The following is a 23,849-nucleotide window of genomic DNA, read 5'->3' as shown; positions in this document are numbered from 1 at the left end:
TGAGAGGAGTCCTGTATAGAATACTGCCTCACTGGGGACCCAGTTTGTGACTTAGTCACAAAATCTGATTGAAACAGCAAGTAGGGTTTTGCTAATAAAGGCCTGGTGGTTATTATCTGTGTCATTTGACAAATACACTTGCCAGTGGCACTGATAAAATTTCCTTACTTTTAGGTATAAAGGACACTGTCCAGTGTTTTTCCTGTGGAGGATGTTTGAAGAAGTGGGAGGAAGGTGATGACCTATTAGAACAACACACCAGATGTTTTCCCAAGTGAGTAGAATGAATGTTTAGTGTCTATAAATTTGGATGTACTTGAACAATTTCCCCCTCATTTTATCTTCCTAAGTTTGCACCCACCCCTCAGATTCCTGTGATGAAGGATGACTCTTTATCTCTGTCATCCCTTTTATCTCTTGCTCTCATGATACCCTTCCCATCTAACCTTGCTCTCACTGTAGTTACAGCACAGTTTTGGTGAGATCATTATTTTCACATTACATGTTTACATTATTATGACTTCATAAATGCTGAGCTCAGTAGTAAATTATGATTTATCATCCATCCCTGTGCAACTTCCAGTATTTTGTAGGAATAATTGTCTTGCTTATTAGCATGTTTGCTTAGTTTTTTGGTTTTTGAGGTGAAATTCACACATATAAACTATTTTAAAGTGCACAGTCCAGTGGCATTTAGTACATGCACAGTGTTCTTCAACCACTCCCTCTATCTAATTACAAAATATTTTCATGACCCCAAAAGAAAACTGTACCCATTAAGCACTCACTCCTTATCTCCCCACTGCACCCTAGCTTTTTAGAACCATCATCTTTCTGTCTCTACAGGTTTACCTTTTCTGGATATTTCATACAAAAGGTCATACTGTATGCTTCCATTTATATCTGACGTCACTTAGCACAATGTTTTGAGGTTCATCCATGTTGTAGCATGTATCAGTACTTCATCCTTTTTTTATGGCTGAGATACATGTATATATGTATGTGTATATATGTATGTACATATGTATGTCAGTTTCTCCATCTCCTTGACATTATTTTCCTGTTTTAAAAATACAGCCATTTGCTTAGTTTTAAAAATCTATTTAGCACCATGTCATTTTCAAACTCTCCCAAATGTTTAAATCTCCTCTCCAGTCATTCAGACATGTAACATATCCCAGTACTTTTATTTTCTTGAAGGAGTCTGTCCTGAAGTCTCTGACTTGTTTCAATATGAACTACTTGTCCTACAGTCAACCTAGAAGCCTGGGAACATTCTTCATGGTCAATAGGGATTTCTATCGCCTCTCTCCTGTGTTGTAGCTTCTCTTTCCTGGTTCTATTGTCATCCTCTTCTTGGTTTATTGACTCACCTTGGTAGAACATTCCTCCACAGTTCCCTGGGAAAGACTGCAAAAGACATACATGTTTTTAGCTTCCATTTAATGCATATATCTGAATGTGTGTGTGTGTGTGTGTGTGTGTATATTTCCCCCTCACAATTCTTTGATAGTTTAGCTAGGTATAGAATTCTAACTAGGAAGTCATTCTAATTCTAAATTGTAGAGACATTGCTACATTTTCTAATAGCTTCCAAAGTTGCTGTTGAAGTTCCATGCCTTTCTGATTTTTAATTCTTTGATTGCAAACTACTTTTTCCCATCTTGGGAACATTTAGGATTTTGTTTGTTTCTAGTGTTCTAAAGTTTCATGAAGAAATGGTTATTTTTTAATGTTTCTTTTCTGTGGAACTTCAATCGTTTTTCTTTCTTTCTTTCTTTTTTGCTTATTTTTCATGACCAAACTCTTCAGAAATGTTCAACTGTAAGAAGAAATTTGTTCTTTTCACTTTGTAAGCAGTAGGAGTCTTTATAAAAATAAATATTAATACAAATGGATCTTAAATACTTCTATCTAATTCTAAGATTCTAAAGAGGATACAGTTTTAAAGGGGTTTTGACAAAAGTAGTTGCTTTTTTTCTTTCTTACTTGGATTTAATACTTAGTAAATTGTTAAACAGTGGAGAGAGTATTCTTAATTCTTGGAAAAATAAGCTAGGATGCAGTCTTATTTTATTTAGAACCTTTTCTGGAATTGATAAACTCCTTTTTTGTGTGGCTTTTTATTCTTCTGCCCCTTTTTTAAAACTGCAAAGTAGGATGCTGTTAAAGGAGTACCTAAAATATTTATGGTATGATTTAAAGAACAATCAACAAAAGAAACCAATGAACCCACCACTAAAATTAAGAAATTGAATAGACAACAAACTTATGGTTACCAGGGGGTATAGGAAATGGGAAGAGATAAATTTGGAGTTAAAAATTTGCACCTCTTGGGGAGTGATGGAAATGCTAGGTATCTTGATTATAGTGGTGGTTTCATGTGTGTATACATCTATCAAAATTCATCAAATTGTATATCTGAAATACGTGTAGTTTACTGTACAGAAATTATACCACAATAAAGTTGTTTTAAAAAAAGAAATTGAATATTACCAAGGCCTTAGCATCCCCAATTCTAATTATATCCTTGTTCCTCCAATCCAGAGGTAAACATGATCCTGAATTTTGGGTTAATTGTTCCTTCCTCTCTTAGTGGTTTTACCATCTACATATATAAACATATTTAACTTTGTCTATTCTTGAAGTTCAAATAAATGGAAGCATACTACATGGTTCTTCTGTGATTGGCTTATTTTACTCCACAATGTTTTTGAGACTCATTCATAATTATGTGTAAAGCTGTAGTTCACTTTTTTCACTGCTATATTGTATATTACTTTATGAGTATATAATTTATCCATTCTATTCTTGATTCAACATCTACATTGTTTTCAGAGGGTTGCAATTCAATTAATACCACGTGGACACTGTTATACATGATTCCCAGTGCTCATGTGTGTTCCTCTAGGATACATAACCAACGATGGACTTTCAGAGTAATAGGGTTTACACATATTTAACTTTACTAGATTTTGCAAAACTTTCTTCAAAGTGATTATACTAATTTATATTTCCACTAGCATAGATATTTCCATTCTACCTGCTTCCTCACTAACTTAACATTGCCGAAATTTTATCAATCTAATTACTAATAATGTTAAGCATATTTTCATACTTTATCATAAAATTCCTTTGTTCTTTTTCTTCAGGAGCAGATCTTGGCTATTCTTTGCCCTTTTCTCTTTCATATGCAGAGAATATATGAAATGTCCCCATTTATTCTTCATAGTGCTCCTTATTCTTAAGTCTTTATTTGACATTAATATATCACTCTACTTTTCTATGAATAGTTTTACATGGTACTATCTTTTTTGAAATCATTTTACTTTTATCTATGACTTTATATTTAAAGTGAGTTTCTTGTAGGCAATACAGTTGGGTCTTGTTTTTTTAACAGTCCAACAGTATCTGCTTTCTAGTGGGAGTGTTTAGAACATTTACATTTGATGTAATTATTGATATGACTGGACTTAAATAAACTGTTTTGCTATTTGTTTTCCATTCATCTGATCTATTCTTATGTTTCTTTTTTTTCTCACTTGCATTTGGGCATCTTTTAGTATTCCATTGGATCTCTATTGTTGGCTTATCAGCTATACATCTTTGTCTTCTTAGTGCCTGCTCTACAATTTACATAATGCATGTTTAACATATCACAGTCATCTTCAGATAATACTGTAACATTTTTCTTCTATTTCCCTCTCCTATCCTTTGTGCTATTGTTGTCATGCACTTTACGTCCACATACATTCTAAATCTCACAATATAGTGTTATAAATTTGCTTTAAACAACTATCTTTTAAATAGTTTTTTAAAGTGAAAAAATAATTTCATATTTACCCATTTAGTCACCATCCCTCGCACTCTTCATTCCTTTGGGTGCAACCAAGTTTCCATCTGTGATTTTCTTTTTAACTGAAGAACTTCCTTGAACAATTTTTGTAGTGCAGGTCTGCTGGCAAATAACTGTATTGGCTTTATTTGTATGGAAAAGTCTTTATTTTCACCTTCCTTCAGAGTCCTTTTCCTTGATGGATCTCTCTACATAGCAACTTTGGACAGAAGCATTGAAAGTCCTACTAGCTCTTTTCCCATAGCTACCCTTCTCTTTCTGGTCTCATCTCCCAATCTTCTAGGAAAATAAAAATGAAGTGTCTTCTTGCTTTATCTTCTGCTTTCCTGTAATTCAGCAGCATGAATATGAGCCAAGATAGTTGTTCCTAGTTTTCTCATTTACCTGCTGACATTTATAGTTCTCATCTATCCAAGTTAATGATTGTGGGTAGAGCTCTTTAGAATGTTCTCCCTTGGTTCTTCGGGAGGACATCATACCTGAATTTAAAGAGTATTTATGTTCCAGGTTCATGATGTCTGGCAAATAGTTTTTAGAGAGTATGTTTGTAGCCATCCTTGTCTTCATATTAATGGACTTTTTTAAAATAAATTTTTTTATTTGGGAATAATTTTAGGTTTAGAGAAAAGGTGCAAAGATCATACAGACAGTTCATATATTCCTACTCTGTTTTCTGCTAGTAGTAACATCTTATAGTACCTCAGTACATTTGTTACAATTAAGAAACCAACATTGGTACATTACTATCAACACCAGACTTTATTTGGATTTCATCAATTTTTCTATTAATGAATGTCCTTTTTGTGATTGCTCCAGAATCCATAGATGGAATTGTCTTCTCTATTTTTTTTTAGGTTCATTTTAGTTGGTTTCATGGATGAGTGTTAAATATGCACTCATTCCACTAGATTTGCTGGTTATCCCCACATTAATTTATAAATCATTTATATTTCTATTGTTGAGAGCAAGAGTCTACATGTCTTGTTAATGACACAGAAAGAATCACTGGGAATGTTAATTTTATACTTAATTTTCGCCATTAAAACTCTAACAGTGTTTTTAAGACCTAATGCAAGTGCTTAATTGCATACAACTATTTTTATAACTTTTAACTTTTGTATTTAGTTGTCAGTTTCTCCAAAATATGAAGTCCTCTGCAGAAGTGATTCCAGACCTTCAGAGCCATGGTGAACTTTCTGAATTAATGGTATTGAACACCACCTTGTTTATTTTCAGACTGCACAATCATGTCATTAAAAACTGTTTTTGAACAGGATATCACAAATAAGTTCTACAAATATCTATCTAGCACCTACTATATGCTACTTGCAGATTGCGATACTACAATAAACAAGACATAATACCTAGTTTCATGAAATGTAGCGTCAATCCCTTCTACTTTGGGGCCCAGATTCTTTTAGACTTACAGTTGATCAGCATGCAGGCTACCTGGATTCCATCTATGATCTTCATTTGGAGGACAGTAAGGTCTGATTTGCTAGCCAGCTTTTCTTAAAGCTGGAAAGAAATGTTTCTTTTACAAAAGCAAATTATCAACTAGATCATAAACCAGGATAATAGACTGACCCCTTTAGGTTGAGAAATCTTACATAATTATCTAGGATAACAGCCATTGTCACTTCAGTATACACATACCCCTTATTTGAGGCTGTATGTTAGGTATATTTGGTTTGTTGTACCACAAAAAGAAAAAAGGGTAAATTGATGTTCACTTGATTCATCTTTCATATTTGTGAACTGAAAATGAAACTGAAGAAAAAAATGCTTGGGGATGGAGAAACAACTTATTTTTATTTTGTTGATGCATAACTGACTTACAGTAAGTTTCAGGTATATAACAGTGATTTATTTCTATAAATTACAAAATGATCACCATCTTAAGTCTAGTTTCCGTTTGTCACCATACAAAGTTACTACCACAAATCCCTATCCCTGTGACTTACTCATTTTATAACTGAGTACCTCTTAATCCCTTTCATCTATTTTGCTCATCCCCTCACCTCCCTTAAATAGCTCATTTTTAAAGGAAGAAACATAATCTTCCTACATCCCAGGTATGTAAAATTAAAACTATGTTGATAACTAAGGCCAGAAGCTGCACCTGATGATTTGTGGAGGGTTCATCTTGCTCTAGACGTTGTGATTCTGATCATTTGAACAGTGATCGCTGCTCGAGTTGCCCATGGAATGTGCTGTCTGGGAACCACACGAGACCACACACTTGCATGTATTTGTAGATCACTTGCTGTTTCATATTTGTAGCACTCCTCCCTTAAATTGACATAAATATTTGAGGGTGGGCTGTGTTTAGATGTTTGATCACCAACTATAACATGTCTCACCTGCTATACAAATTTTGATTTAATAGAAGATTTTATTTTCAAAGGAAACCACAAGTGAAAGTAATCTTGAAGATTCAGCAGCAGTTAGCTCCGTAGTGCCAGGTAAGGATTTGGAAGTAGCACATGGGGTTATATGAATGCGTACATACATCTGTATGCAGGGGATTTTAGAAGAGTATTTGTAACTGTGCCTCCTTGCCTCTCTCCACAGAGATGGCTCAGGGTGAAGCCCAGTGGTTTCGGGAAGCAAAGAGTCTGAGTGAGCGACTGAGAAAAGCCTACACCAATGCTCGTTTCTGCCACATGGCTTTGCTGGAGGTCTCTTCCTGTCCAGCCACTGACCAGTTGCTGGGTTGTGATCTGTCTCTGGCTTCAAAACATATCAGCAGTCCTATGCAAGAGCCTGTGGTGTTGCCTGAAGTCTTCGCTACCTTGAACTCTGTCATGTGTGTGGAGGGTGAAGTTGGTAGTGGAAAGACAGTCCTCCTGAAGGAAATAGCTCTCCTCTGGGCATCAGGATGCTGTCCCTTGTTAAACAGGTTCCAGCTGGTCTTCTATCTCTCCCTTAGCTCTACCAGACTGGACCAGGGCCTGGCTGACATCATTAGTGACCAACTCCCAGAGACAGAAGGCTCTGTTACTGAAATGGGCCTGAGGAATACTATCCAGCAGCTGAAGAATCAGGTGTTACTCCTTTTGGATGACTACAAAGAAATGTGCTCAGTCCCCCAAGTCATAGAGAGACTGATTCAAAAAAACCACTTGTCAAGAACCTGTTTATTGATTGCTGTCCATACAAACAGGGCCAAGAACATTCGCCGCTACCTAGACACAGTTCTAGAGATCAAAGTGTTCCCCTTCTATAATACTATCTATGTATTACGGAAACTCTTTTCACACAACATGACCCGCCTGCAAAATTTTATGATTCACTTTAGAAAGAATGAAAATTTGCAGGGAATTCAGAAAACTCCCCTCTTTGTGGCAGCAGTCTGTGCTAACTGGCTTCAGTATCCTTTTGATGAGTCCTTTGATGATGTGACTGTTTTCAAGTCCTATATGAAATGCCTTTTCTTAAAGAACAAAACTGAAGCTGAACTTCTGAGAGCAACTGTGTCCTCCTGTGGTGAGCTTGCCTTGAGAGGGTTTTTTTCATCTTGCTCTGAGTTCAGTGATGATGATCTCATAGATGCAGGGATTGATGAAGATCTAGCCATGTTCCTGATGAGCAAATTCACAGCCCAGAGACTAAGGCCAATCTATCAGTTTTTAAATCCTGCATTTCAAGAATTTCTTGCTGGGATGAGGCTGACTGAACTCCTGGATTCAGATAAGCAAGATCAGGATTTGGGACTTTATTATTTGAAACAAATTAACTCATCCTTGATGGCTCTATGTCCCTATGAAAACTTTTTGAACTACATCTCCTGCCACACTTCAACAAAGGCAGGGCCAAAAATTGTATCTCATTTGCTTCTTTTGGTGGATAATAAAGAGTCATTGGAGAATATATCTGAAAATGATGACTACCTGAAGCACCGTCCAGAAATTTCCGAGAAGATGCAAATTATTAGGCAGCTGTGGCAGTTACGTCCACAAGATTACTTTTCATTGGTTTCAAAACATTTATTCATTCTGGCTGTAAAAATTGCTTATCAAAGCAACACTGTTGCTACATGCTCCCCATTTATTTTGCAATTCCTTCAGGGGAGAACCCTCACTTTGGATGTACTTCAGTTACCGTATTTTTTTGACCACCCCGAAAGCCTGTTACTGTTGAAGAGCATCCAGTTCTCCATAAGAGGAAATGACAGGTTACTCAGACCAGATTTCTCAGTCCTGGCAACAATTCTGGACAAATCTCAGGTACCAACTGTAGATCAAGACTGTGCTTCTGCCTTTGAACCAATGAATGAATGGGAGCAGAATTTAGCTGAAAAAGAGGAAAACATTGAGAGTTTTCTGAACATGCGACTCAGTACACCACCAGACATCAGCACTGGCTATTGGCAACTTTCTCCAAAGCAGTACAAGATTCCTCTTCTGGAAGTTCATGTGACTGGTACAGATGCTGTGGACCAGGAGATGCTCAGGATTCTAATGGAAGTTTTTTCAGCTTCAGAGCACATCGAACTCCACTTAATGGGCAGCAGAGGCTTTATTGAACGCATCCGCCCGGCTCTTGAGCAGTTTAAGGCCTCTTTCACCAAGTGCTCCATAAGCAAATTTGAGCTGAGTGCAGCGGAACAGGAATTACTTCTCACTCTGCCTTCCCTGGAGTCTCTTGAAGTCTCAGAGGTAACCCAGCTACAAGGTAAACATCAGCCTATTTCATGTGTAGTTGTATTTTCTCACTCTTAGATGGATGAAAACTTTTGAAAGCATGAGACCATAAATGCTTGCTGATTGAACAGATAAAGATAAACCTTTACTAACTTATTTCTGCCAGTGATATGAACTAGTGAAAGGCCTCCAAATAACAGAATGGCTTTCAAACTCTGATAAAGTTAATACAATGTTAACTAATGAAGGCTTTTAGCAAACAAATGACTCGTTATTAGGAAAGAATGCTCTATATGTAAATGATGCTTGAGAATTACCCTTACCCCACCTGCTTCGCGGAAGAAAGGGCTTGTACTCTTTGGGAAATAAATACATGGGAAATATCTCCCAGTTACCTGTGTCTCCTTTCACTTCTGTAAGCAGTGTTTGAGGGTCTTCAGTGTAGACTGAAAGTTTATTATCTTTCATTAAATTTATTCCTAGGTACTTCTGTTTTTGATACTTCTGTGAATGGTATTTTAATTTTTTTCATTTCCTGTTGTTGCTAATGTGGCTTTGGTTTTCACCAGTCTGTTGAATGCCTAGGTGTGCTTTGCTTTGTATCTATCTTCCTTGAGGGTCACTAAACATTTTTTGGATCTGTGGGTTGATATTTAATCATCAAATTTAGAAAAACTTTGCTCATTTTCTTTCAAATACTTTTTTATTATGGTAAAATATACATAAAGCTTTTAAACCATTTTGAAGTATACTACTCAGTAGCATTAAGTACAATTACAATAATGTGCAACCATCATCACTATCCACTTCCAGAACCTTTTCATCATGCCAAACTCTACCTATTCAGCAATAACTCCTTCCTCTCCCCAGCTGCTGGTATCTAGTCTACTTTCTGTCTCTATTAATTTGTCCATTCTAGGTATTTCATATAAGTGAAAGCATACAATATTTTGTCCTTTTGTGTCTGGCCTCTTTCACTTAGCATAACATTTTTAAGGTTCATCCGTGTTGTAGCATGTGTCAAAACTTCACTACTTTTATAGCTGAGTAATACTCCATTGCATGTATATGTCATATTTTATCAGTTCATCTTTTGATGGACACTTGGATTGTTTCTTCTGGCTAACACTGCTGTGAATATGGGTGTACAAATATTACTTTGAGACCCTACTTTAAATTCTTTTGGATATGTGCCCAGAAGTGGAATTGCTGGATCATATTAGTGATAGTAATCCTGTTTTAATTTTCAAGGAACCTCCAAACTGTTTTCCACATTGGCTGCAGCATTTTATATTCCTAGCAGCAATGTAAAAGGGCTCCAGTTTCTTCACATCCTTGAGGCTTTTTTTGTAAAAATCAGTTATCCTACTAGGTGTGAAATGGTAACTCACTGTGATTTTGATCTGCATTTTCCTGATGACTAATGCTGTTGAGCATCTTTTTCATGTACTTTTTAGCTGTCTGTGCGTCTTTTTTTGACACATGTCTATTAAATCCTCTTTGCCTGTTTTTAAACTGTGCTGTCTTTTTGTTATAGGAATTCTTTGTATAATTAAATTTTTATTGGATATGTGGTTTTAAAATATTCTGTCCTATTTTGTAGATTGCCTTTTTCACTGTATAGATAATGTCCTTTGGTCCACAAGTTTTAAATTTTAATGGGGTCCAATTTGTCTATTTTTTACTTTTTTGCTACTGCTCTTGGTAGTGTATCTAAGAGTCCACTGTTAAATCCAAGGTCATGAAAATTTACCCTTGTTTTTCTTCTAAGAGTGGTATGGTTTTACTTCTTACATTAAATTGTTGCTCCATTTTGAGGTAATTCTGTATATGGTGGTGGGAGGTAGGGGTCCAACTTCTTTTGCATGTGGAAATTCAGTTATCCTAGCCCCGTTTGTTGAGAGTATGTCTCATCTTTGTGAATCCAGAGTGTAATACAGGACCAATGACGCAAAAAGCTTTATCTACATATATATATCCTTTCTAAAAAAGGATGTCTTATGCTATGTGAAAGGTTTTCATTTGAAAATAAAATAATCTGATGAATCAAAATGACAGTTTCAAAATTTCCTCTTGGAACTCTTTAGATTAATAATGGGAAACTGTGTTGCTTTCTAGATCAACTCTTTCCTAATTTGGACAAGTTCTTGTGCCTGAAAGAACTGTCTGTGAATCTGGATGATCAACAAAATGTTTTTTCAGTCATTCCTGAAGAATTCCTAAATCTTCACCATATGGAGAAATTATTTATCCGAATTTTAGCTGAGAATGGTCCTTCCAAACTAGGTAAGAATGGCACTTTGACTTACTAGTTTTTACATCACTTGGAAAAGTTACTTGGCTAATAATTTTTGTTATTGATTTATAATCATTTTACAATGTTGTGTCAAGTTTCAGTGTAGAGCACAATTTTTCAATTATACATGAACATATATATATTCATTATCACATTCCTTTCTCTGTGAGCTACCATAAGATCTTGTATATATTTCCCTGTGCTATACAGTATAATCTTGTTTATCTGTTCTACAATTTTGAAATCCCAGTCTATCTCTTCCCACCCCTCACCCTCTTGGCAACCACAAGTCTGTATTCTATGTCTATGAGTCAGTCTACTTCTGTTCTGTATTTATGCTTTTTTTTTTTTAAGATTCCACATATGAGTGATCTCATATGGTATTTTTCTTTCTCTTTCTGGCTTACTTCACTTAGAATGACATTCTCCAGGAGCATCCATGTTGCTGCAAATGGCATTATGTTGTCGGTTTTTATGGCTGAGTAGTATTCCATTGTATAAATATGCCACATCTTCTTTATCCAGTCAGCTGTTGATGGACATTTAGGCTGTTTCCATGTCTTGGCTATTGTAAATAATGCTGCTATGAACATTGAGGTGCAGGTATCATCCTGAAGTAGTGTTCCTTCTGGATATAAGGCTAATAATTTATTTAAGGTTAAAGGTTCTATGGAAGCTTTAGCCTGTATCCATGTTAAATTGTGGGAATAGCACTCTTTCTTGCTAAAAAAAAACAGAGAGCTACTGGTAATTATTGAGCTTTTACTAAATGCTAGGAACTGTTCTAAGCACTTTATAAATATTAACTCACTTAATCTTCATACCCATTCTACAAGGTAGAGTACTATTACCATTCTCATTTTACAGCTGGGGAAATGGAGAAATCTGCAGACTGGCAGCAGTCAGAAGCATTTCCCAGCTTCTCATCAGCCTGTTCTCATGGTTGATGAACAACCTATACAGCCATCTTTCTTAAATATATCATTTAGCAAAATGACTTAGATATCATCAATTCCTTAGTTTAGTGAAGGCTAAACACTACAGACTGAAGAAAGGTTGATCTCACCTACTATATAGCACAGGGAACTATGTTCAGTATCTTGTCATAAAAACCTATAATGCAAAAGGATCTGAAAAAGAATGTGTGTGTGTGTGTGTGTGTGTATGAAACACTTTGCTGTACACCTGAAACTAACACAACATTGTAAATCAACTATACTTCAATTTAAAAAAAAAGGTTAATCTCTACCAAACTGATGTGCAGAATTCCATGCAAAAAAATTCATTGAAGCTGGTAGTTTTCTTACATTGGTCAGAAATTTTTGCATCAAATTTAGATTTTGCTTCAGAGTTGTCACTGCCTTTATGTTTCTTTGCATAGTATTTCTATAGGGTAAATGTTATGTGCAAACTTAAGAGACATTAGGATGTTAAAGCTGAAGGTTTTAACTGATGCCATTCATTCAATGCCATTATTATACAGAAGATAAAACTGAACTCCCAGAGAAGGGTCAGTAACTATGTGTTTACATAGCTCACTAATCAGTTGCAGAACCTGAATCTAAGCCTGATTCATGACATCATGATGCTTTAATTCCGTACTGTTGAAACAAAATGCTAAATTATATGGCTAATTCTGATAGAAATTTGCAATCTTCTCTGATTTCTGAAATCTTTGATATTTTACAGTCAAATTAATTCAGAATTCTCTAGACCTTCGTGTTTTCCATCTGAAATGTAATGTCTTTTCGGATTTTGAGTCTCTCATGACTGTACTTGCTTCCTGCAAGAAACTTGAAGAAATTAAATTTTCTGGACCATTTTTTAATGCCCTCCCATTTGGTAAGAGATATAATTGTAAAATTTTGGCTTAAGATACTTCTATGAACACAGAGTCATTTTAAGCACTTTTTAAAAACAGCCAAATTTTAAATATGAAATTGATGTCAAAGAACAAAAGCTATTACAATAGATACCTGATCTTAAATATTCAAATAAGGTAGTATATTTGTTTCTGGAAGTTTAAACATTTCTAGTTATCAGAATTGTTCCCTGAGCAAAGATCTGTTTTATCTACTTGTCATACTAATAAATTCAATATGAATTATTATATTAATTTCTATCACTTTTAAAATACTCTTTAAACACATTACTTGTTGGTATAAGAACTGTAGCTGACATAACTAAATTTTTATTTTCCCTTTTATAGTCACTGTACTGCCAAATTTTATTTCTCTGAAGATATTAAATCTTCAGCACCAAGAATTTTCTGATAAGGAAACGGCTGAAATTTTTGGTATGTTTACAGAACAGTGCCTTTTACTCACTCTTTATTCTCTTTCCCTACAAAATTCTTCTATTTTGCATGATATCGCAAATTATAATATGTATTACCTGCCCTTGCTCATTAGAAGGGACAGTGCTGCTCAACTTTTACCCTTCAAATGCGTTGATCGCACTTGATGTCATTCAAAACGATGTTCTCAGTGACTCATTTCTTAGAATACATATCTGTTATAGCACTATGCAATTTCATTGCCAGCTACCATTCCAAATATGTTAAATACCTATTGTTTCAAATGTTTCTACGATATAGGTAAAACTATTTTTAAGGTTACGAAAACTCAAAAATTAAGAGTTTATGTGAACAAAAATGATTTTGAATCCAACAGCATCCAGTCTAGCGATGGAAAAGAGCTCCGAGGAGCTGTACAAAATGAAGGACTTTTATAGGCAGTGGGGAGCAGTGACAAGGAAGTTATACTAGGCAAAGATGCGAGCTGTTATTGCAAGGTTACCTTCCTTTAGAGGATGGCAGGGCTATCAGGCAGACTGCCTAACTAGTGCTGATCAGGCAATTCCTGATGGACTAGTTTAAGATTCCATTTCTGGGAGACCCAAAACTATAATTACATCATGGTTTCGTGACATGGAGCTTATCTTGTTTTTAACACAGGAAAATAAAAGGGGAGTCAGTGGAGACAGGCAGTGTTGAGTAGTAGTGTTTTTCAAACTTGAACATGCTCAAGGACCACCTGGATCTCCTCTTTCCCTCTTTTGGAGGCAGCTGTGTGGGTAGAGGAGGGGCATGAGGGCTGAGGCGACAGAGGCAGGATTGGGGGCCAAGGATGGTGGCTAGCATGTACAACAGGTTGATTACGCCAAGTAGTACAATGAATATAATGAGCTGGAGAAGGAGTTTATAAATACTGAAAGCAGAGGCTAGAACCTGAGGTATTAGAACTGGAAATACTGGTGTGGACTTGTGGTTTTTAACCTATATACATAGATAATGGGGATATCTGTATTGATCTATTTATATCCCACCACACACACACATATATACATATTTCTCAACTCAGTCCCCTGAGAGACTATAAAGAATCCTAGTAGCAATGAGCACACCAACTCCTCAGATCTTGACTTCTAAATACTAGCCTCCCTAAAGGGAACCGGGGTGCTTGGAGAAATGGCTGATAAAATAACTGGGACAAGAAAAGGAAAAGATAAGCCTGGAACATTGTTTTATGCTAGGAAGTGTTCAAAATAGTTGCAAGTGTGAGGCCCCAGAAGTACATAACTTTCTAGGGATCGAGTGATCCATAATGTATCATGCTAAGGAGCAATCAGAGTGAAAAGGAAAGTGATGATGACCAGTGGATGGTGAGGCTTTAGTGCTAGGAGGCAGAGGTAGAAGACACTGAGGATGACAGCAGGATGGTAAGAAAGGGGGCTGAAGGCACTGAGGGGCTAGAAGAGTAACCTGGAAGCCAGTAGAAGCTTCAGTCTAAGAGGAAATGGAGACAAGATAGGCACTCTGGTCTTGAGTGTAGGAGAGAGTGGTTGGGGAAGGGTGGAGGAATGGTTGTCTAGAGGCAGCAATGAAGGTGTAGGCCGACCCCTTTCTTCAGCCATGGGAGAGGAAGAGGAATAGCCTCTATGCTAGCCGGATGGGGCCTCCTGGAATGTGCACGAATTTGAATATTACCATTGTTTGGGAACACGGTACAGAAAATAACTTCTTTGTCTCTCCTGATAGCCTATACTTTAGGTTCTTTTAATAACCTGGAAGAATTGCTGCTTCCTTCTGGGGATGGTATTCATCAAGTGGCCATACTAATCATCCAGCAGTGTCAGCATCTTCAACATCTCCGAGTTTTCTCATTTTTCAACACTTTGGATGACGACAGCGTGATAGAAATTGGTGAGCTACCCTCACTTAAACTGTTTCAGATCACATGAAAGCCAGTGGTATTACTCAAGCTTTCTGCTGCAAAGTATCTTCAGAAACATTTGCCCCTCTAAAAATGTTCAACCCACTTCATTTCTACCATCATATCGTTCCCTCTAATTTTCTGTGTTTAGGTTCATTTTGGTCAGATCTCAAGTAAACGATAGCCTCCCATTTGAGACTATTCAAGCTCTCAAGTCTATGCTCTTGACACCTAGTGTTTCAGACACCTGGTCACAAACCTTCCATGTACTCCTTTTTATAGGTTTTTTTTTTGATTGAAGATTAATACACATTCAGAAAAGTACAAAATCCTACGTGTACAGCTCAACGAATTTTCAAGTGAATGTACTTGAAAACTGTTATTCATACTTGGGTAGCAATATAGATTATAACATAGAGTATTACATCCCAGAAGCCTCCTCTCTGTCCCTTCTGATACTGCGTTCCCCTCCTTCCCAAAGGTGACCATTATACTACTTTCTTTTACCATAGATTCGTTTTACCTGTTTTAAAATTCACTTCATGAATCCTACACAGTGTGTACTCTTGTGTCTGACTCTTTGGGCTCAACATTATACTTGTGATATTAATGTACATTGATGCATGTGACTGATTTTCATTGTTATATATTATCCCGTTGTATGACTGTACATAGCCCAACTTATTTATCCATTCAACTGGCTATCTGAGTTGTTTACAATAGTTGCCTACTGTGAACAATGCTGCTATGAACATTCTGATACATGACCTTTGATGTGTATATATACAGAGATATTTCTAGGGATAGGCTTTGAGTCATATGGTATATATTTAGTTTTCCATAGTCGTACCGACTTACAGTCCTACCGATAGTTGTTTCACCTCACTGTGCAGTTTCTATTGGTATACATTTACATGTTATCATTGGCAAGTTTGGGTAAGTTACATTTTTCTAAGAATTTTAATTTTCTAAAATTGCTCATAATACTTATTTATAATCATTAAAAATATATGATCTGGGATGATATTCACCTTTTTATTTCTGATATTAATTTATACATTCTCTATTTTTTAACCTGATTGATCATTTTTAAGTTTTTTGTCTACATATGCTTTTCTTTAATAGTTCTCCTCTCACCTCTATTATTCCTTTCTGCTTTCTTTGGGTATAATTTGTTTTGTCCAGTTTTCTTGAGATGGATAGTTATAGCACTAACTTTGGCTTTAGCTCCCTCTCAAATTTTAGTGTCATATTTTCATTCTTCAGTTCAGAATACTAATTTCAGTTGTCATTTTTTTCATGCCACACCAGTTTTTTACAAATGTGTTGCTTAATTTCTAGATATTTGGGGATTGTCTAATAACCTTTTTGTTCCTATTTCTGAGCTTAATTTCCCTGTTATCATAGAATATTCATTGTATGATTTCAATTTTGAAATTTGTCGAGACTTGTATTATGGGCCAGCATAATACAAAATACATACTAAAGTGGTTAATTTTAGTAAATGTTCCATTTTCTCTTGGAAAAAAAATGAGCTTTCCACAGTTAATATTAAGTGTGAAAAGTACTCAAATCCTTGTTTTTAGTTTTGTTTGCTTATTCTATCAGTAACTGGAAAAGGTATATTAAAATCACCCATCATGATCGTGGATGTCTTCTTTTCCTTCTAGTTCTGTTTTTGCTTGATGTATTTTAAACCTAGGTACATAGAAAGTTGTTAAATCTTCTTGGCAGATCAACCCTCTTCATCTCTAGTAATGCTTCTTACCTTGAAGTCAGTTACTTCATCATATATTAATATAGCTACCCCAGCATTCTTTGGGTAATTGTGTCTCACGTCTTTTTCCTTCCTTTTACTTTTAATCTTTCTGTATCTATCTTTATATTTAAGGTATGGCTCTTGTTATGTCTGTATAACTGGATGTCTACAATTAGGTTTTTTAAAATGTAATTTCTTAATCTTTTACTTCTCATTGGAGTATTAATCCATTTAATATACTTACTATATCTGAATTTATATATATGCTTTATTTGCTATTTAAAAAATTTGTCCCATAAGATATATTCATTTTTTCTTTTTTTTCTTCATTTATTATTCCATTTCCCCCATCTTCTGGCTTATTATACATTCCTACCCTCTTAGTGGTATCATATATATTAAAATTTACATCCCTGAGTTATTAGACGCTAATATAATTTAGTATTTTTACCATGTCATGAGCAAGGTAGGAACTCCAGGACATCTAATTCTATTTACCTCCCTCAAATCTTCTGCATGGTTGTTGTCATTTATTTTAATTCTGCATAAATGGAAACTCCATGAAACATTACTGTTTTAAACATTATTTAGAGTTTCCATATGTTTACTGTCTCTATTGCTCCTTTGTGTCTCCTGGATTTCTAGTCATCTGTCAGGGACCATATTCTTTCTGCCTGAAGAACTTCTTTAGTACTTCCTTCCATGTGGCTGGGCTGGTAACTAATTTCCTCACTTCTTGTTTATCTGGAATGGCAATACACTCATAGTAAAAGTGGTTTCAGTGCTCTAGAGCTTAGCTTTAGTTCTCTGGTTTCTGCTTTTTCCTTTGGTTTTGGCTATTTATTTATTCTTTATTAACTTGTCAGGTCTTTGGAATTTTTAAGGAGCTGTTTTTTTAATTGGGCATTTTCTACTTTCAGTGATGGTGAGAGAGGAGGTTGGTTCAAATAACCTAGTCTAAGCACTGGAAAAGAAGTCCATATGATTCCACTTACGTAAATAGTTTTGCTTTTACAGCCAAGGGAGCAGTCGATGGAGGTTTCCAGAAACTTGAGAAGCTAGATCTTTCAATTAATCACAAGATGACAGAAGAAGGATATAGAAACTTCTTTCGAGCACTGGACAACCTGCCAAACTTGCGAGAGCTAACTATTAACAGGCATTTCACAGAATGTATAAGAGCTCAGGCCAGAACAGTCAAGTCTTTGAGTCAGTGTGTGCTACGACTGCCAAGCCTCACCAGACTTAACATGTTAAGTTGGCTCCTGGATGCAGAAGACATCACACTGCTTACTGCCATGAAAGAAAGGCATCCTCAATCTAAACACTTAACCTTTTTCTGGAAATGGGTACTGCCATTCTTGCCAGTCATTCAGAAACAGAATTAGCTAAAAAATGATATATCGGGAATTTTCATCAATAATTCTAAAAGCCTAATTATCCAAAAACTATTAAATATTACACACAAAAGAATATAATGTTAAGGCATGTAATAAAAAAAAAAACCAAACATCCTGCTTACCCATTACTGAGTTTAGAAATAGATATTGCCAGTAACTCTGAAGTTCCTAAGTGATCCTCCCCAATTAAAGATGAGTCCTTCAATCAAGTTTACACATCTAACTCTTCATAACCCTGGGAAAACATCAGGCTCGCTACGATAAACAGGAACACAAAGCCACAGGATGGGGCTGGGAAGAAGTGCACCAATCTACCTTAAAGTCTTAATACAAAAGAATATTCAAGTTATTACGAAATGGCTAACTTAAGAACTAAATCAGTTTTACACAAAGGTGAAACAACAGGTATTAATCTTGTATATCTTGTAGGGTCTGTTTTGCATATTTAATTAACTTTGGTATAGTAGGGTTTATTTGTACCTTCCCTTTATCTACTGCCAATGTGAAGAAATAAGATTTAGGGAAAATGCTTGTATTCTGGAAGCTTTTGATTCAATGTTTATTGATTAAGCAAAAAATGCAGTTTAGAATTGAGCTTTATTGGAAATGAGCTAAATCTGTTTTCAAGAATATTGAGTATCAATGCTTTTTTAGATAACATGTTTGAGAGTTCAACATATGCATTTAAAATGGTGTTAGAATTTTCTTATGACTCCACTCTGCTCAGGGAGAACATACTGTCAGTGACGTCATAGGATTCAAGGTATTACATTTGATGTGGATGTTTACATCTTTGTGTCCAGAATTTCACTCCTACCAAGTAGCAGAGTTTTCTGAATGGCTAGGAGGCCACTGCAAATTCATGATGCTAGTATAAGTTGGAAAACTTATTTTGCCTTTTTATTTTTACAATGAAACATAGGGACAGTGTATATGTTATGATTCTATTTGTTTAAATATACATATATATATATATATATATATATTCATGTTTCTAGATGCATTAAGAATTTCTGGAAGAATATACAAAATGGTAATTAACAGTGGATAACTAGTCTAAGTTGTTAAACAGTGGGACTGGAAGGCATTCTTTTTACTTTTTGTACTGCTTTGTTTTACAAGTACCTGTTTTATTTAAATAATAAAGTATAAAACTAGTTTAGCATTATTACAACATTAATAATTGCTCTGGAGGATGAGATTATTAGAAGGTGAGATGAGTTACCTTCTTGCTGGTCTGATTCTATATCTAATTCTTTTGTAATCAGAAAGGTTTTAAGCATTGTATTAGTCTGATCAGGAGAGACACCACATAGTAATTTGGGGGAAGTTTACTATAAAAAGTTATTAACTGTGACAGGAGACTGTAGTATGAAATGGAGAACTCGAAGCAGGTATAGGGAACAGCCTACTGGCTCTTCACCCTAGGCTGAGACAGAGCACCAAAAAAAGAAACCCAGGACTGAGATCCAGACCTTGGTGGAGAAGGTACAGCCATGGACAACAGAGAGGGTGGCGAGTTACAGCCCAAGACAGTGTAAGCTTGGGACACTTTGCTTAGAAAGTTTTTTGGGGGTGTCACAGGAAACCATTCATGTGGGGGTGCTGCTGGCCACTGGGTACTGCTGAAGCCAGGCACTGCACAAGGCTGCGGAAACCATGTGCCAGAGAGGCACACTGGACTCAGGAAAAGAAGTCTCTTTCCCATCCAGTGTCTCACCAGTAACCTCTACTGAGAAAGCTTTACACTGTGCCTGCTGACAGGGGAGAGGCATTTACAGGGTCCAGATGCATTACTGCAGGACAGGCAGTAACCTGATAAATGGTACAAGTATTACTTATTAAATTGTTCAGACCTAAACAAAAAAGAACCTAGTTAAATTTCTTAAGATTAACATACTATTAGATGCATGTTCATACCTTCATAGAAAAATTCTTTAATACATGAGAAAATGGTGATGACAGACTCCACAGAGAGGATCAAGATAGCTAGCGGACAGGGGCAGGAGGTTTACATTTTTTTACCTGCATATAATTACCTGAATTCTATATCACTTGCATATGTTATTAAAAATGATACTTTAAAAACACTAACACGACTCTGGGCAAATTAATTGTCCAGAGCATCTGCTAAGGGCTTCCAGTATAAAGCAGGGGGCAGCAAAGTGTAGCTGCAGCCTGTACGGCCTGTGAGTTAAGAATGTCTTTACATTTTTAGAGGCCTATGAAGCTAATGTGCCCTGGCCCTTCACAGAGAATGAGTTATTTCCACAAAAAAGTATTTTTGGATCATAAGGTCACCATGCCCTTTATTCCAGTATACATCAATTTCCACAGAACTCCTAGGTCATCCCTCATTGCCCGGACACTTACTTACCCTTATGTTTCTAAACTTCTCCCTTTCTTATACGTATTCTAATCCTCTCCAGCTCCTTAAATCCTTCACCAGTGCTCACACAAGTAATGTCTCCTATATCCTCCATCTTTTCTTAACATTCCCTGCATTTTCTTGTTCTAATTGCGTATTTTTCAAAACTTTTTTAAACCATGACCCACAGTAAGAACTCTTATATAAAATTTACACACATACAGTATACTACACACACAACTTAAACAAGCTTCACCAAAACTTCAAAGTTATATCTAATAGGATTTTTACTAATAACCCAAATGTAACAAAAATTCAGAAATACAAAGTTCCTTGCAAGAGTTGTTTTTATGTGCTGTCTTCAACTGTTACATTCTCTCCCACCTCCTGTTTCACCAAAACAGCTCTTATGAGGGTCACCAATGATCTCCACCTTGCTAAATTCAGTGAATACTTCTCAGTCCTCATCCTACGTGACTCATTAGCAGCATCTGACCTATCGGCCCCTTTGATACCGCCCATTACTCCTCAAAACGCTTTCTTCATTTGGCTTCCAGGGCATCCCTTTGGGATTCCTTACTCATTGAGAGCTGTCTCTTTTACTGCTTCTCCTCATACCTCATCTCTGAACATGGGGAATATCCCAGAGTTCTCCTCTAACTTCCCTATTTAAATGCACTTCCTGGGCTGTCTCATCCTATTTGAATGGCTTTAAATTCCAGGTCTATGCTAACTTCTAAATTTTCATCTTTATCCCAGATCTCTCCTTTGAACTTTTTTTTCATATCCAAGTCCTATTAATGGGCATTTCAGATTACACATGTCCAAACCCAACTCCTATCCTTCCTTTCCACAGAAGTACCCTTGAGGCAGACTTCTCCATCTCATTATTTTTTCACTTGCTCAGGCCAAAAACCTTGGGAGTCAGTCTGGATTACTTTCTTTCTATTGGCAAATCCTGAGCTCCAGCTGCAAAATACACTCAGATCCAAGCTCACTGGTCCTAAGTAAGTCAGCCTGCTTTCTCTCTTGAAACTTATGGTGTATTTTCAACATAGCTGTCAGAAGGCTCTTTCTATATATCTGATCATGCTACACCTTTGGTTCAAAATCTTCCAATGGATTCCTAGCTCCAAGTAAATGGTGAAGACCTTGCAATGGCCTACATATGACCTGACCCTTGGCTACCTCTCTTACCTCCTTTCCTTCAGTCTTTCCTCCTTGCTCACTTCCACTCCAAGCCAAGCTGATTTGCTATTCCCTTCACGCCTTTCCCTGGGAGGTTCCCTCTACTTATGTGAATGTCTCTCATTTCCTTTGAATCTCTGCTCAAATGTCACCTCAATGAGGAGTTCCCTGACCATTTTTTAAAAAGCATCCCTGCTTCCAGTCCCACTCTGCCTAACCTCCTTTCCTGTTTTCACTTTTCTCTCTGACATGTATCACTAGCTGCCACCTTATAAATTATACTTGTTTACTAGTTAGTTCTTAACCATTTTAAGCAAGAACTTTCCTCTGTTATGTTCATTACTGTCTCCCAAGCACCTAGAAGAGTGTCCAACACAAAGTTAAATATTTGCTGAAATGAATGACTTTCAGGAACCTACAACTACTCTTCAACTGTATTAGGTATTAAGGGGGGTAACATTCAAAAATCTTACAAGGCAAGTAAGCTACGTTCATAACTAAATTTATCCCAGCACATACTTAGGCAATTAATATACACTAGATGTATAAAATATTAGCTGATTGTCATGAAAAAAGATAAAATTCCACTTACCCTGTACAAAAAAGCTTTAGCCATAGAACATCCCATTCTGCAAAGCTTACTTACCAGGCACTTGAATATTCATTCACTTATTCAGCAAATACTGGGCAGCTACTAATATGTTAGGCACATTTAGTTTGTCCAAGCAAAAACCTCTGAAAGAAAGCACTTAACATATTAACATATTCTCCTATGGCTAAATGGACTAGGGAGAATCTCTGGTACATGGACATTAATCCTTAGACTAAACAGTGTGACTTTTACCTCTCCATAGAATTTGAACTGAGAGACATATAGTCAAAGGGATGGCAGATGGAACTGCAAGGTAGTGTGCATGACAAGGATGTGGAGAAAGCTAGAAAAGAGGTAGACAGATAAGAAAAGGTGAAGGAGGAGACTGACAGTGTAACTTCCAAGCAACAGGACACAGCCTTGGTTCCTGATTGGCCCAGTCCAGTCCCATGACTATGACATTCAGCTTCAGCAAGGCTTTGTTCCCTAATTTTGAATTATCAGCAACATTGTTTTACAAGTGCTTGCATCTTTCAATACTATCCTTTACCAAATAAGCTTGAGGAGTGCTTTTCTACATCATTAGACTCCAACTTAACCATGTATGTTCTGCACCCCCACCCCAAAAAATCAGATGGTCATGGTTAAAAAAAAAAAAAAGATTGATCATTTATTTTTAAAGTATTAATAAAAAGCTTAACATATTTACTAAGAAAGTTACAATATACAAATGTGCTTAATTGTGATTTTGACAGAATAAATTTTCTGCACTATATGTGACCTTGAGTTTCTTTCAATCACTCACATTTCCATTGTTCAATTATTCAAATGAATTATTCTCTCCAAATACCTAACTGGTTATTTAGGCATGAGACACATCCAACAAGGGGAAATGTAGATGACATGCACCTATCCAAGTATTCATGAAGAAAATGATGAAACTTTTGTTCACATCGACCAGAGCACATCAAAATACATTCTCCTTGGGAGACAGCTGCACCTGAATTTGAAAGATAAAAAGTCTAAATACAATGATGACATTTAAACACCTATTTTCTTATAAAGTCATAAAGAGAGAAAACGGAAAGCAATACACTCATCATGGTAAATAAAACTAGAATAAAAATATGCTAATATAAAGACTAAATATAATACCAGTTTCAATCTTTATGGGACAGTTAAACAATTAGACAAATTAATTGCAAAATTCGTTTGGAGAAGTAAATGAGCAAGAACAGTTAAAAAAATTCTTCAGGAGCACTGGTATTTGATCTGTCCCAATACAATTTAAAACATTAAAAACAATGATCAAAATCATATGTAAAAAAAATAATTAGAACAATACAAACAACATCCTATAACTACAATAAAACTAGAAATTAAACCTAACTACATGGAAATTAAACATTTATTAGACATATCTAGAGTTGAAAACAATTTAAAAATTTGGAATACCTAGAAAATAAGAATTCTACAGAATACAACCAAAGTACTGTTGAGAGGAAAATTTATGGTCCTGAAGTATCTATT

General features: G+C 36.0%; 2 protein-coding genes across 7 annotated transcripts in view; one reads left to right on the top strand and one right to left on the bottom strand.

Moving 5' to 3' along the window:
- Window positions 1-23,849, top strand: part of NAIP (NLR family apoptosis inhibitory protein) — a 45,165-nt gene that overhangs the window by 16,681 nt on the left and 4,635 nt on the right. For 2 of the 5 annotated variants that reach the window (XM_072958550.1, XM_072958549.1), the window contains 9 exons: window positions 175-274; window positions 4,982-5,063; window positions 6,264-6,321; window positions 6,431-8,533; window positions 10,621-10,788; window positions 12,488-12,640; window positions 13,008-13,094; window positions 14,838-15,002; window positions 17,789-23,094. In XM_072958550.1, the coding sequence (XP_072814651.1) occupies window positions 175-274; window positions 4,982-5,063; window positions 6,264-6,321; window positions 6,431-8,533; window positions 10,621-10,788; window positions 12,488-12,640; window positions 13,008-13,094; window positions 14,838-15,002; window positions 17,789-18,159 (3,287 nt within the window). In that variant the 3' untranslated portion in view covers window positions 18,160-23,094. Of the gene's footprint in view, window positions 1-174; window positions 275-4,981; window positions 5,064-6,263; window positions 6,322-6,430; window positions 8,534-10,620; window positions 10,789-12,487; window positions 12,641-13,007; window positions 13,095-14,837; window positions 15,003-17,788; window positions 23,095-23,849 lie in introns of those variants that run through there. The other 3 variants (XM_072958551.1, XM_072958552.1, XM_031675194.2) reach the window with 2 other exon arrangements.
- LOC102536767 (survival motor neuron protein) overlaps window positions 23,044-23,849 on the bottom strand; it is a 28,420-nt gene continuing 27,614 nt past the window's right edge. Inside the window, exon 10 of one of the 2 annotated variants that reach the window (XM_015245412.3) lies at window positions 23,044-23,319. The gene's annotated coding sequence lies outside the window, so the exon portion shown is untranslated. The remainder of the gene's footprint in view (window positions 23,320-23,849) is intronic. The other variant, XM_031675220.2, reaches the window with a different exon arrangement.

The sequence above is a fragment of the Vicugna pacos genome, chromosome 3 (genome assembly GCF_048564905.1).
Source record: "Vicugna pacos chromosome 3, VicPac4, whole genome shotgun sequence".
Lineage (NCBI taxonomy): Eukaryota > Metazoa > Chordata > Mammalia > Artiodactyla > Camelidae > Vicugna > Vicugna pacos.
The sequence above is the reverse complement of the archived record's forward strand: the minus strand, read 5'-3'. Positions and strand labels throughout refer to the sequence as shown.